This window comes from Urocitellus parryii, chromosome 4 (genome assembly GCF_045843805.1).
Source record: "Urocitellus parryii isolate mUroPar1 chromosome 4, mUroPar1.hap1, whole genome shotgun sequence".
Taxonomy (NCBI): domain Eukaryota; kingdom Metazoa; phylum Chordata; class Mammalia; order Rodentia; family Sciuridae; genus Urocitellus; species Urocitellus parryii.
The window spans coordinates 53315736-53331813 of NC_135534.1; the positions used below are offsets into that span (position 1 = coordinate 53315736).

Consider the following 16078-nt stretch of genomic DNA (forward strand, 5'->3'; position numbering starts at 1 on the left):
GACTTTTGGTTTGCCTAGTGAAAAAAGGAATTGCCATTAATTGATAGACAGCTGAAGGAGGATAAGTTTAGGGAGAAAGATTGGAGCTATGTTTTGGATGTTTGTGATGTCTGCTTGTCATTAACTGGAGGCAGCTGGATATAGCATTTTGTGACATTTTGGGGAAAGGTTGGCAGAAGAAATAAATATAAGCAAGTTTTATATATTGGTGAATGATGCTGGAAAGTAAGAGAAAGAAAAAAAATAGGAAAGAAGGGCTTCAGGGAGGAAAGTAAATGTTAAGATGGACCTTTGATTTGTATAAAGGAGTAAGAAAGTAATTCTATTTAGGGAAAATGTCCAAGAATCTTAGAGCATCTAGTACTAAATCTGAATGCTTTACTGCCTTGCCCCTTACATTTCATAAAACTTTCACTGTGATTGAGTACTATTGAACAACAGATACACGGCAAATATTTGTTGAGTCAAAAATGAGAGTACTATTTTTCCAAGTTTATTGATCAGTATTGAGTCATTAAAACTTAGGGGATTTTTTGTTTATTTATAGATTTTTGTTTTCATTTTTTAGTACTGGGCAATGAACCCAGGGCTTGCTGTGCAAGGGAGGCAAGCACACCTACCACTGAGCTACATTCCCATCTGGAAACAGATTTTTTTTATTGTTGTTTTATTATTGTTTAGGACTTTCTTTTTTATTGAGTTAAAATCTACCTTCGATTTATCATTTTAACCATTTATAAACATGCATTTCTATGGCATTAAGTACATTCTGAAACTTATTTTCTGCACAAACATGTTCTCTCAAAATATTAACACTGTTGTTTATGTGCTAAAGCAATTTAGAGCTCATTTCTCTTTACTCCCAAGAGCATTGAATATTCTGTAAGCCTTAGAATTCTCATTTGAAAGATTGGGCCAAGTTGAAAAATAAAAGCAAAAATGAATGCCTTATTTCTAAAAAAGATTTTTTTCTTCTCTTGAAAGCTGACGTCCCATTTATGTGAAAGTCATTTTTAATTGTTTGGGTACTACTTAAAATAATTTCAACTCGTCTTATTGAGTTTTTATTACTGACATCTGAAAAAGGAAATGCAGAAGGCCAACACACAGACCTATAATCCCAGCTACTTGGGAGGCTGAGGAAGGAGGATTGCTGGAGCTCAGGCGTAATAGACCAGTCAGGGAGACTGAAGACCCTGTCTTAGGGAGGGAGGGAGGGAAGAAGGAAGGAGAATCTGGAGCTTTTCAAAAATGAAATAACTATCTCTTACTTTATAATTTCTTTGTGAATTATATAAACTATATTTTGTAATTAATTTTGGATTCTTATAAATTATTTGGAAGGTGTGTGCAACATCTAATTTTTGTGAATAATGAACTAAGAAAATTCTGTTGATTGCAATGTTGCTTTTTCTAGGGAACAAAGAAGGAAGAGATTGAAGGTGAAGAGGAAGTAGCTGGTTTAATTCAGCCTGCAGAAGTATTTGCTCCCAAAAGCCTGGTGGTGGTATCCAGATTAGATTATCCAGAAATTTTTAGGGTAAAGAACTCCTAGTTATTGTTATTAATTTATATCACTGAGTAAATTACTGTTTTGAATGAACCAAGGCAACAAGTTCTTTGTATCAAAAATATTGTTAGATTGATTTAGTGATTCATCAATTAGAGTGAACAGAATAAATAAATTCATGTTGGATCAAAGGAATACCTGAGTAAGTTAATGTGACTGTACTCTTAAGGATGTAATGTTTGTTTAAAACAGGTTCCATGTTAATCAAGCCAAAATGTAGAAATCCTAAGGAAATAATTTGTTTATCTGTAGAAAATTTAAAATACATTAATAATTTAACAACCTTGTATATGTTCATTCAGTTTATTAGGAGTTGAGTTGAAATAAGTAAAATTACTTGGGATTTCAGTTAATTTTGATCATACTACTGCCAGTGCACCTTTAAAATATTGTTTCCAGATTTTTTAGATACTCAGAATTTTCAAATGTAAGAAAAAAATTTAATCTTTAATAAATATGTATAGTAATATGTAACTTCTGAAAAACTCTTCCAGAAGGTGAGATTATATATTCTACAAAAATTAACTTAGTGTTAAGATTTCAGTGACAATCAGTAACTCCTAATTATTAACTTTTTGGTCACACATTTCAGTAAACTGAAAGATTCATAAAGATCACATTTTATCTTTCATTTTACTACCTACTTTCTGCTGAGCTTAAAGTGTTAATTATATCTTGCCTATAGAATACAACTGACACTAGGATTGCTATATGTATACACATGGATGTATAACCAGTGTGATCCTGCAATCTGTACATGTGGAAAAATGAGAATTCATACCCTATTTGAATCAAATGTATGATATGTCAAGATCATTGTATTGTCTTGAGCAACTAATAAAAAAATTCTTATACATTAAATTTCCATTGAATAAATGTTCTGGATTAATAATGAATACAAAGCAAGCAAAATGTCTAAATTTTATCTTGAAATCTGGAGTTTCACAAAGTAAGTTGAAATAACAAGTTAAAACAGTATGGCAAAAACAGTGTTAGCCCTGCAAATTGTCTAGAATAGTTATCTGAGTATAGATAAGACACCTGTTTTATAAATGGGGCTTTCTGCTTTCTATAAACTCATGCCAGAAGCTCATTTAGAGGTTCTGGTCCTAGAAGGAAATTTAATAAACTTTAATAATATTTGCTGCTTAAATTTATTTCACATTCATTGTAGACTATACCTTACTTGGTTTAAAGAAAAGTTTTTGTAGAAGCTAATGTCACAACTATTTGTTTCTTGAACTTTTTCCATGATGTAACTACATGTATCTTTCCCTTTGCAGGCTTGCCTGGGTTTGATCTATACTGTGTATGTGGATAGTTTGAATGTCTCCTTGGAAAGTCTCATTGCAAACCTTTGTGCCTGCCTTGTTCCAGCAGCTGGAGGGTCTCAGGTAAATAGAATAGAAGGAAGATGGAGACTGTTCCTCTTCCCCTCCAGTTAATTTAGTTTTTGAAGAAAGGAAAAGAAAGAAGTCTTCAAATATTTTTATTTTAATGAGTATCCTAGTTTAATTAAGCATTGTCTCTATAGTCTCCTCCTAAATACTCAGGATTTCATTGTTTTCTTAGGCCATGAGGTAATTTTAACACAGGGTTCACCTTTCACATAGCATAATTATTAGTCAGATTTTGTGTAACTTGAACTCTAGTTTATATTTTGGGGGGCATATAGTTTTTAGGCTGAACTCTTAAATATGCTCTTTCTACCTTTCTTACTTGTGTGTATAACTCATTATTAACTTAAAGAACGTTTGAGTTGATAATCTTTGTAATATTGTAACTACTTCTGAATAGATTTCTTTAGTCTGTATGTCTTGAGATTTTTTTCTATGTGTCTGAAGTAGAATTTTAACAGTTATGATTTATTTATTACGTTTGTAAAAACCATGCTTTTGGGGGGGGTACTGGGGATTGAACCAAATCACATCCCCAGCCTCTTTTTAAATTTTGAGACAGGGTCTCCTAAATTGCTTAGAGCCTTTCTAAGTTACTAAGGCAGGCTTTGAACCTGCAATCTTCCTGCCTTAGTATCCCAAGCCACTGGGATTATAGGTGTGCACCACCAAGCCCAGCAGCAACCATACATTTCAAAGAATAAACCTTGGGTTATGGAATGTAGCTCAGTGGTAGAGTGTGTGCTTAGCGTGCATGAGGCCCTAGATTCAATCCCCAGCATCCAAACAAAAAGAATATACTCTTTTCCTTAAACCCTAAAAATGATTAGTTGAACATTTATTTTTCCTGCTGCTTATATATTATTGGGGAAACCTGCTAAAAATCACACTGTTTGTGCTCAATCTGATTAAGATGTTATGTATAGTGAAATTGGAATACTTTTTTCCTTACTTACCCTTTGTCTTTTAATTGTCCTCTGTCTTTTCCTGGTATCTTTTGTCTTAAATTGTCTCCCTCTTTTTGTCCCCCTCCTACTCTCTTCTTCATCTCTATTATAAGGGCAGAATATTAAATGTGAGTTTGGTCACAGATGGCCTAAACTTTAAAGAAACAGAATTGTCTTATGACAACAACTAAAGTTGTTGTTAAGAAAGATTACAAAGAGACATACAGAAAATTTTTGAATGAAATTTGTATATATAATCTTGATTGTGTTGATGGTTTTTCGGGTGCTGATGTGTGTCAGAATATACAAAAAAACAAGTATGGTTATTCCAAACACTTTTATTTTTTAGTCAGTGATGATTGTCAGTGATATTTGTGTCTCATTTTTACTAAATTTGAACTTTTAACAATTTTCTCATACCATTTTTAGTTATACACAAAGTATCTTGAATGTTTTAATTTATATGTTATTGCCTTTGCATCTATTAATTGGCTCTTATGTGGTCATTTGCTCTAAAATTGAACTTCAGAGGGATTTTTATTTTTAGAAAATATCAGAAATTAATTTGTATTTGTGTGTTTCTCCAATTCTGCAGAAGCTGTTTTCCTTGGGTGCAGGAGATAGACAGCTGATTCAGACTCCTTTACATGATAGTCTTCCTGTCACAGGCACTAGTGTGGCTCTTCTGTTCCAGCAGTTAGGTATGTCTTTTCTCCCATTTTCAACGTCTTCTTATAGAAGCCCATGAAGAAGATTTTTTTAAAGTTTATATCATCTGACATTAATCAATAATATATAAAACAAACTATTAAATATTTCCCTGCTTTCGAGTGGGACAGGAGAAGAGTATAGAGCTTGCTTCCCAAGTTCTGGTCTTGGAGGAGGCTGCCTGAGGGACTTGTTTCTGTGTCACTTCATTGGTAGCGTGAGTAAGAACTAGCATGTGTGGATATCTGGAAGCATCTGAGAACAAATAAAGAGCATAGGGGGATTCTTGCTATTGCTTACATAGCTTTGTGCCTTTGTAAAAATTCACACAATTTGAGGCTTTTACCTCAAGAGGAAGAAAGAGGCATATCCAGTTTTCAAGCTTTTCAGAGATTTACTTGAGTATTGGAGAAGATACAGAAGAATTGGAACCATTATTCATTGCTAATAGGAATGTTAAGTGGCATAGTTACCTGGAACATGGTTTTACTTTTTATTTTTTAAGCTAAACCATATGATCTTTCTACTCCTAGGCATTTACCCAAGAAAAATGTATATGCCCTTAAAAGTATTTGCACGTGAATGTTCATAGTCATTTTCTTTGTGGTAGTAGAAAATTGGAAACAAGTTCAAAGTTCACCAGTGGTAATGGATAATTAAGAATGGAAATAGATATAAAAAAATCTGCAGTGTATCCATTCAATGAAATGCCAATGCAAAGGAAAGAATGAATTATTAATATATGCAGCCACATAGTATAACCTGAAAATAATTATGTTGATTGAAAACCACCAAACAAAACAGAATTTATACTTTACAAGTCAGTCTCTGTTCTAAAATGTACAGTCTAATCTGTAGTGACAGAAACAGATCTCTGGTTGCCTTGTGAATAGAAAGAGAAAAATTACAAAGGGACATACAGAAAATTTTTGAATTAAATTTGTATTCATAATCTTGATTGTACTGATGTTTTTTCGGGTGTTGATGTGTGTCAGAATATATAAATTCTATCCAGATGTGATGATGCATGCCTGTAATCCCAGCAATTTGGGAGACCAAGGCAGGTGGAATCCAAGTTTGAGGCTAGACTCAGCAATTTAAGGCCCTGTCTCAAAATAAAAAAGATGAAGGGCTGGGGATATGGGTCAGGGGTAGAGTGCCATAGCACCCCTCCTCCCATAAAAGTATCAAATTCTAAAAGAAAAGTGAAAACATACTCATTCAAAAACTTGTATATGAATATCCTTAGCAACATTAATACATAATAGGCAAAAATGGAAACAAGCCAGACATGGTGGCTCATGCCTGTAATTCCAGCAGTGTAGGAGGTTGGAGAATTACAAGTTCAAATTCAGCTTCAGCAACTTAATGAGACTCTGTTTCAAAACAAAAAATAAAAAGGGCTGGGATAAACAATATCCACACATTTGAAACTTATTTAGCCATAAAAAGTAATGAAGTATTTTTGACACCTATTATCATGTTGATTAATCTTGAAAACATGTCAAGTGAAAGAAGCCAAATATAAAGACCACATATTATATGATTCTATATGAAATGTCCAGAATAGGCAAATCTATATAGACAGAAAATAGACTAGTAGTTATCAGGGGCTGGAATAAGGAGGCAATGGAAATGACTGCTAATGGGTACAGGATTTCTATTGGGCAGTGAAATTGTTTTAGGTTAGATATTAATGATGGTTTATAATTTGGTTAGTTTTGTTCCCCCATACCTCCCTTTCTTTCCCCCTTCATTCCCCACTAAGGAGCCATTTTAAAGAGGCTTGATCTAAGCCAGGAGCTGTGACACACACCTGTAATCCCAGCAACTCAGGAGGCTGAGGCAGGAGGATCAAGAGTTCAAAGCCAGCCTCAGCAAAAGCAAGGCACTAAGCAACTCTAAATAAAATACAAAATAGGGCTGGGGATGTGGCTCAGTGGTTGAGTGTCCCTGAGTTCAATCATCAGCACCCTCTCCCTAAAAAAAGAGGCTTGATCTAAGATGGTATTATAATTGCAGTTGAAACCCAGCCAATATTTTGAATTGCTTGAATTCTTAATATTGAAAAGGATTTGTCACCTAAGAATATGACAGGGAACCAGTTTGTTATCTTGAAAACTTATCAATAAAAGAAAAAAGTCATGGTAACCTAATAGTAGATGAGGATAATTGTATTATAATTAATAAATGTGGAAAATGATGGAGTATCATCATTTTCAGCTCTCAATAAATGAAGATCTAAGCATCAACATGTGTGATCTAAGCATCATAAAAAGAAATTAACAGATATTAAGTGCCTATTCTTGCTACACACTACACAAGGAATTACCAGAATCTCATGACAAGAAATGACAGAAGGTAGAAGATCACATTGCATTGTACCAAAGAATTTAATTATCAAAACTATCATTCAACTGCCCTGGGTTTTGTTGTTGTTGTTGTTTTCCCTTCTCTAATTCATTTTGCTCTGGGTTTTTTAACAAGTAAAGTATGAAGAAAAAAATGGAAGAAGAACCTCTAGAATAAAAGAGCTTTAAAAGATACACAGTTTTTTAAATAGAGTAAGACTGAACTGTAGTGCCTAAGAATGTACTTTTGGATAATAAAACTGCCTGTAGAAAATTTTAGGAAAGTGGTTAAGCCCAAGTCTACTTATAGCAACAGAGGGGTTATGATTGGGAAGCAATTGAAAGAGGCTTTTGGAGTTGGTGACAGAGTTCTATTTCTTAATATAGGTAGTGTTTGTAAGATACTTCATTAAGTCATTAATTTGGTATGCTTTTCTCTGTATCTTTTATTTTAGAATAAAAACTTAAACTGTAAAACTGCTTCTTTATGTGTAACTTTCCTTAAATTAAGATAAACTTTTAAAATACAATGGTTTAGCTATTGTGAATTGTGCTGCCATAAACATTGATGTGACTGCATCATTTTAGTATACTGATTTAAAATCTTTTGGACATATACTGAGGAGTGGAATAGCTGGTGCATTTGGTGGTTTCACTCTTAGTTTTTTGAGGGATCTTTGTACTACTTTCCAGAGTGGTTGTACTGATTTGTAGTTCTATCAACAATATATGAGTATACCTTTTCCCCCATGTCTTTGCCAACCTTTATTCTTATTTATGGTCTTAATAATTGCCATTCTGACTGGAGTGAGATGAACTCTCAAAGTAACTTTGATTTGCATTTCTGTGATTGCTACAGATGTTGAACATTTTTTCATGTATGTGTTGACCATTTGTGTGATCAACCTAGGGGCCTTTGACAGATGAATGGATAAAGAAAATATGGTGTATACACAAAATGATGTATGATTCAGCCATAAGGAAGAATGACATCATGGCATTTGCCATTAAATGGATGAAACTGGAGACTGTAATATTAAGTGAAATAAGCCAGTCCTAAAAGTGAAATGTCAAATGTTCTCTCTGTTATGTGGAAGCTAATCCAAAATGAGTGGGGGAGGGAATAAAAAAAATACAATGGCTTCAGATTTTATCCTTCTCATATTACAGAGATTCTAGAGGTAGGCAGTCTAGGGCTGGTATATATTAATTCCTGGGTATCTTTCAGATGGTGTGGAAAGTCTATCCTGTGCTTTCCCCCTTTTTATCTATAAGAAATTTCCCCTTATGAGATGATGAGTTTCAAAAGCTACTGTCTTATTATGTGTCTACTATCTGGCACAGTGCTTTAGGCACAAAAGTCATCAATATTTATTGAATAAATAAATGAATATGCTCACCATGAAAAATGGTAATCATATCTCGTAAGTATTTTGGAGACTGGGGATAAAGCTCAATAGTAGAATTCTTGCCTGGCATGCACACGGCCCTGGGTTCAATCCCAAGTACTGCAAAAACCAACCAACCAACCAAACAAACAAACAAAAAATCGGTACAAATGAAGAGTGCCAGAATACAAGATGATTGTTCATTTGAAGATCAAATTTAGTTATTTTACTCTCTAGTATTTTGAACTTAATTATCCTTTCGATATATATTCTAAATTCTTTTTTAGGGAAAGACTAGAAAAAAAGATAAGGAAGGAATACAGAAAGAAAGAGGAATCACTATATGCAGAGTTTTATTTTTCTAAAGCATGTGGTGATGCTAATTCTGGCTAGGTCATTCTCTTATCACCATTTTTGGTTAGGCTGTTCATTGTTGAAGGCCAATATTAGACCATTATCAGAGTAGCCTCCTGGGTTTAGGGTAAAGTGGTAGTGGTGGAATTTACCAAGCCTGAAAAGGAAGCAGATAAGACTTCAGTATTCTTTTGTAGCCTTGACTTGTTTTCCTATGAAAGGTCTAAATGTAGAGATAGCATTTCCATTGTTCTTCTCTCTTAGAATTGTTATGATAATGATTTTTTTTCACAATTTGAAAAGTCTTTGTGTTTGCCTGAAATAGCTATGTGGAATACTACTATTCTGAGCCTCACTCCCCATAATTTTCTGTTAATCTTCTTCATCTCTTGCTTACCATCTTGTTTGTTTTCTTGTTGAAGCCTGTGTAAAGTATTTTTGATTGATTAAAGTGTTTTTTATTTTTAATGTTATTAAGTTTGTATTCACAGGAATTGGTTTTTATAGCCCCTCTGATACTTTAATCCATACCCATTTAACTTCATTATCCGTCCCTGACCTAAATAATTTTGTAAGATTCTCTTGATATCCTTTGTCATGTCTGGTCATCAATAATTTGGACTTTAATTGCAAACACACTAGTTTTCGAATACTTATTCTCCAGTTTTTACAGTATACTCTTTATTAGACGTTTTTAAAATCACTGACAAAAATGGTCTGGGCCTTCATCTATCATCACTCTATTTCCATAGTTATATCATATTAGTCTTTGTACCATCTGGGTTGATTCTTTTGTGTATGCTTACTTTGTTTTTGTGTGGCCATATAATTTTAGCCAGTTCTTCATTAGCTACCATTGGGCCAATAATTCTCCAGTAATTCTCTGTGATACTAAATACATATTATTTTGAAGTTATTAAAATAGCCTGAAGTGGGTTTTTTTTTTTGCATTTTTACCTTCAAACATTTTTTCTACTTTGTACATAAAAATCCTTAAAATATTGATTGCAGCAGTACCTTTCTATTCAAAAAGTTATTTCTGCTTTTAAATATTTTAATGTAAAATCTTTGATATTTTCACATTTGTCTTCCTCTGGAAAAACTTCTATCTATAACACTATGAAATTATTTAAGTGATATGTACCTACGTACTTTTGGCGCTGGAGTTATAGCTCAGTGGTACAACATTTGATAATATGTGTGAGGCACTGGGTTCAATCCTCATCACCACCAAAAAAATAAATAAATAAAATAAAGGTATGTATCTGTCTACAACTAAAAAATATTTTAAAATAATATGTACCTAAAATAGAAAGATGAAAATATGCTAGAAGTTAAAAGGAAAGCTTAGGATTCCAAAAACTATTTACCTTAAAATTAGTACTTTTTTAAGAAGCATAAGTTGATTGGTAAGTTTCTGAACCATTTGATTAATGTTTCAATTGGAGAATGTTTTTTGTCTTTTTTTCCTTAAAGGGTCAAAATCTAGTTCCTGGACAACATTTATATGTTGTCTCAATTTTCTCACTTGTTCAGATAGCATTATTACTTGTTTTAGTCTTATTGTCATTTATAATGGGAAAAAATGAAGTAGCAATTCTCTTAATAATAATTAAGTTTGTATTCACAGGAATTGGCTTTTATAACCCCTCTGATATTATATGAATTATGGTAATGAAAAGATAGTTTGGGAATATGTCTGCACAAGAATTTAAGATTATCACTATGAGTGGCATATTGTTCCCTAGGTAGAAAAGATGGAAATAGGAAATGTAGTTTACTATATCTATGATAATTATTTTTTGACAGCTTGAGTATCAGCTAATATTCTTTAGGGATTTGAAACAAATTAAATCTTCTTGCTAACCCATTGTGCAGCACTTTTTTGAAGAAACTGCTTATCATGTGTACTCTATTCCAGAGGCCTAGGGATCTCTAAAGAAGACTGTTCAATTTAATTTCTTTGAATAAACACCACAAAGTCTCTATTGAACTCCCCTTCTTATATAATGGCAGAAGTATAGTTTTTACAAAGCCTATTACCATGTGCAAGTTCCTGTACTAGTCACTAGGAATATAAATATGAACAAATCATAGCTCTTATTCCAGATGTACTTTTAGCCTGGTGGAGAAGCAAGTAGTAGTTTTAAATTATAGTATGTTATAACTAATGCAATAATGGAGAACTCTTACTAGCTATAAAATTGTAAGAGGAGTATCTCAGAAGAAAAATAATGCAAAAGAGCAGGAAGTAATGAAAAGCCTTTAATGGAATAATAAGATGTTTGATGAAGTCTCTCAATCCAGCCATAGGAAATAGAATGTTATTAAGAAATTGATGGGAGGAATGGAGGAACATTGAATAGGCAAAGGGGAGGGAAGAAAGGGGAAGGGACATGGGGGTAGGAAAGATGGTGGAATAAGAGAGACATCATTACTCCAGGTACATGTGTGAAGACACGAATGGTGTGACTCTACTTTGTGTACAACCAGAGAAATGAAAACTTGTGTTCCATTTGTGTACTATGAACTGAAATGCATTCTGCTGTCATGTATAACAAATTAGAACAAATTAATTAATTGATTGATTTAATTAATTGATTGATTTTTAAAAAAGAAACTGATTACTTGGCTAGGGATGTAGCTTAATGATAGAGTGCTTTCCTAGCATGTTCCAGGGGCCTGGATTCAATCCCCATTACCAGAAAGGAAAAAGAAAAAAAAAAGAGCCTGCTTCAGATTTCTTTATATTTATCTCTTGAATTAAGCAGTTTATGATATATCTCAGTAGTTTAACATGATTCAATAATAGAGGAAGGAAGGAAAGGGACAAAAAAATGAAGACATTTTAATTGAAAGAGTTATTTCTGCCCAGGACATTACCCTCTTATTCATTTCTTACATAATTCTCCAATAAGTCTATCTTATCCTTCTCCAGTGTTTGCTACTCAGGCTCTTTTGCTTCCTGATTTAGAATTAAAATTAGATAAAAACCTGGTCAATCAGAATGGGCACAGACTAGGAATCTGGGCAATCTGGCATGATTAGCCTAGACCTCCCCTCAGACCCCCAAAAAGCAGTTACTATGTACAAGAAAGAACTAAATATACTATACCTGTTTTAGATTTTTGGTTGAGGTGTTCTTTTAACAATTGCTGTTTGGAAAATATTTAGATCTTGGATTTTTTTTTAAGATCTTGGATTTTTTGTGACCATATATATATTTGGCAATTGACTTCTTATATTTAAAGATTCCCAAATTGCTAAGCTCTATTTATATGTGCATTATATCTTTCTTTCTTTCTTTTTTCTGTGTGTGTGTTTGTGTATGTGTGGTATTGGGGCTTAAACCCAGGGGTGCTCTACCATTGAGCTATGTCCCCAGCGCTTTTAAATTTTTTAAATTTTTGAGACAAAGCCTCAAATTTGCAATCCTCCTACCTCAGCTTCCTGAGTAACTGGAATTATAGGCATACATCACCATGCCTAGCACATATATTTAATTGTCACACTTCAGCCTTTGTTCATAACCATTAAACAATACCTCCTTTCAGTTGCTTAGTTCAGCCAAGCTTCTTTTATTGTAAATTTTCTTGTAGTTGTAGACAAACAGAATGCCTTTATTTTATTGTATATGGTGCTAAGGATCGAATCCAGTGCCTCACACATGCTAGGCAAGTGCTCTGCCACTGAGCTACAGGCCAACCCCACAGCTACACTTCTTAACTTTTTTTTAACTTAGCTTTGCCACATATGTGGAAATAGCAGGCTAAATTTATAGCAAATAGTACACATTGCCTCTTAATGATAATTATGAAAGTATATTTAAATCTTTAGTTGATCTGTGAATGCAATTCATCACATCAATAGACTTACATATAGGAATCATATGATCATCTCAATAGACGCAGAAAAAGCATTTGACAAAATACAGCACCCTTTTATATTCAAAACACTAGCAAAACTAGGGATAACAGGAACATATCTTAACACCATAAAGGCTATCAATGCTAAGCCCCAGGCCAACATCATTATAAATGGAGAAAAGTTGAAGGCATTCCCTCTCAAAACTGGAACAAGACAGGGATTCCCTCTTTCACCACTTCTATTTAACAGAGTTTTTGAAACACTGGCCAGAGCAATTAGACAGACGAAAGAAATTAAAGGGATACACATAGAAAAAGAAGAACTCAAATTGTCACTATTCTATACCTGGAAAACCCTAAAAGTTTCACCAGAAAATTTCTAGAACCAGTAAATGAATTCAACAAAGTAGCAGGATATAAAATCAACACCCATAAATCAAAGGCATTTCTGTATATCAGTGACAAATCCTCACAGAAAGGGAAATGAGGAAAACTACCCCATTTTCAATAGCCTCAAAAAAAAAAGTACTTGGGAATCAACTTGATGAAAGAGGCGAAAGATCTATATAATGAAAATTACAGAACATTAAAGAAAGAAATCAAAGAAGACCTTAGAAGATGGAAAGATCTACCTTGCTCTTGGAGAGGCAGAATTAATATTATCAAAATGACCATACTGGGGCTGGGGATGTGGCTCAAGCTGTAGCGCGCTCGCCTGGCATGCGTGCGGCCCAGGTTCGATCCTCAGCACCACATACCAACAAAGATGTTGTGTCCGCCGAGAACTAAAAAAATAAATAAAAAAAAAATATCCAAAATGACCATACTTCCAAAAGCACTATACAGATTTAATGCAATTCCAATCAAAATTCCAATGACATTCCTCATAGAAATGGAAAATGCAATCATGAAATTTATCTGGAAAATAAGAGACCCAGAATAGCTAAAGCAATCCTTAGCAGGAAGAATGAAGCAGGTGGCATCACTATACCAGACCTTAAACTATGCTGCAGAGCAATAGTAACAAAAACAGCATGGTACTGGCACCAAAACAGACTGGTAGACCAATGGTACAAAATAGAGGACACAGAGACTAACTCATAAAACTCCAATTATCTTATATTAGACAAAGGTGCCACGAACATGCATTGGAGAAAAGATAGCCTTTTCAACAAATGGTGCTGGGAAAACTGGAAATCCATATGCAACAAAATGAAATTAAACCCCTATCTCTTACCATGCACAAAACTCAACTCAAAATGGATCAAGGATTTAGGAATACAACCAGAGACCCTGTGTCTAATAGAAGAAAAAGTAGGTCCTTATCTCCATCATGTGGGATTAGGCCCCAACTTACTTAATAAGACTCCTATGGCACAAGAATTAAATGAATGTAGTGATATTATCTTTGTTCGCTGCTATATTCTAGGGTATGGCATATAGTAGATGTTCAATAAATATTGGTTCAATGAAGGAGAAATCTCCTCTTTCATCACTTGTATTAAGCCATGACCAGCAAGTTCTACATTGTATTCTCTGTCATGGATTGACCAAAAAGAACTATTACAGATTTCTCAAGACCTTCTGAAAAATATCCTGAATTAAAAGCAAGGTATTTTCTTTCTCACTTCACCCATTTGAGTGCTGAAACATAGTGTTCTGTTTGTCCTATTTGTAACGATTTGTAACTATTGTATGTTCTATTTGTAACTACTATTCAGTAAAGATGAGAATTCTGGGGAAAAAGTAGTTTTTTCCCTTTCTTTCAAAACAGGAAATAAATACATTTGTCAATGTTTGAGGCAATGAATTTTAGCACTCTAACCCTCAAGAAAATTGAGATCAGGAAGTAATTTTTCAGAATTTTTTTTACTATTTGAGCAATCAGCAGGATGTGTGTGTGCCATTGTAGTGAAATCTGTAGTAATTATCACAGGAATGTTTTTCATATTGTCTTCTCTACTGTTATTGTGCAGCTCTGGATGGATGGCTACTGAAGACTAGAAAAACAATTCAAGGTTATAGAGAAAGCTGATTATGACTTGAGAGATTGAATTTCTGGTTAACTGTAGCCATAAACACAATGACAGACATTGCTACTTAGGAATAAAAACCATCAATGCAATTTCTTAAAGTTTCAGAGTAATAATTTTGTAGAATTTAAATCATGTAACATTTAAGAATATGAATTTATATAGTAACTCAATTAGGCATGGGATAATTCTTATGTATTACACTATTAATTTTTTAAGCACTAGAATATTATCCCTAATGCATTTTAAAATTGACATTTATCCTATCTTAGTAAGTATACATTTCCCTTTGATAATATAAGCTGATTATTAAATATTATCAATCTAATTAGGGTAGAGTGCCCTTCCAAATGCATGCCTGCCTTCTTCACAGTTTAGTTGATACTAAATGGTGTTAAGAATTTTATATGTGAATGGGTTATTTTTGTTTGGGGGTGGACAGAGTTCAAATAGGAACAAATTCCCTCCTAAAGTCTTCATGAAGAAAAGTCTGGACTACTACTTATGGCATACAAATTCCTCATGAACTTGTCCTTGGCAGAATTACTTTTAAGTCTGTTAATGCCTTTTGTTCCCACAGTCCTCTGTTTCCTTAAACATGACCTTTTGTCAACACTGAATGCTAATGTTGTCTAACTAATGTTTATTCTTCAAAATCTAGCTCAAAGGTCCAGTTGCTTTAGGTAGATGCCACCTCATGTAGGCCCAGTATATTCACAACGGCCTTCAAAGATGAAAGAGGGGGGCATAGGAATCAGTGTCAGAGTCGTATGATGCAAGAAAACTCAACTGGCCATTGTCAACTTTGAAGATGGAAGATAGCTGCATGCTGAGGAATGTGAAGGGCCCCTAGAAACTGGGAAAATTCAATTTTAGTTGGAATTCTGACCTTCAGAACTGAAAGATGTTTTAAGTCACCAAATCTGTGGTAACTATGATAGCAGGCATAAGAATCTAATATATCCACAAAAATATAACTTTTTATAAGTAGTTTAATTAATAAGAGATTACTAAGTTATTACAGAGAGTCCCCACATACACATACCCACCTTCCCCCAACAGTAGTTTACATAATCATTACATTATAAAAACCAGGAATTGACATTTGGAAAAATACTTGTTTAAATTAATTTTTTAAATTTAGGCATGACAGCGGGATGCATTACAATTTTTAAAAAATTTGTAGCGATTTTTATTTATTTTTAATTTATATATGACAGCAGAATGCATTACAATTCTTATTACACATATAGAGCATACTTTTTCATATCTCTGGTTGTATACAAAGTATATTCACACCAGTTTGTACATGTAATTTTGGTAATAATGTCCATCACATTCCACCATCGTTTCTAACCCCATGCCCTCTCCCTTCCCCTTCCACCCCTCTGCCCTATCTGGAGTTCATCTATTCCTCCCATGCTCCCTCTCCCTACCCCACTATGAATCAGCCTCCTTATATCA

General features: G+C 33.7%; 1 protein-coding gene across 5 annotated transcripts in view; it reads left to right on the forward strand.

The window, feature by feature from the left end:
- The window catches only part of Sbf2 (SET binding factor 2), a 426980-nt gene that overhangs the window by 194508 nt on the left and 216394 nt on the right, over positions 1-16078 (forward strand). For all 5 annotated transcript variants that reach the window (XM_077798180.1, XM_077798181.1, XM_077798182.1 and 2 more), the window contains exons 4-6: positions 1418-1540; positions 2854-2964; positions 4510-4615. In XM_077798180.1, the coding sequence (XP_077654306.1) occupies positions 1418-1540; positions 2854-2964; positions 4510-4615 (340 nt within the window). The remainder of the gene's footprint in view (positions 1-1417; positions 1541-2853; positions 2965-4509; positions 4616-16078) is intronic.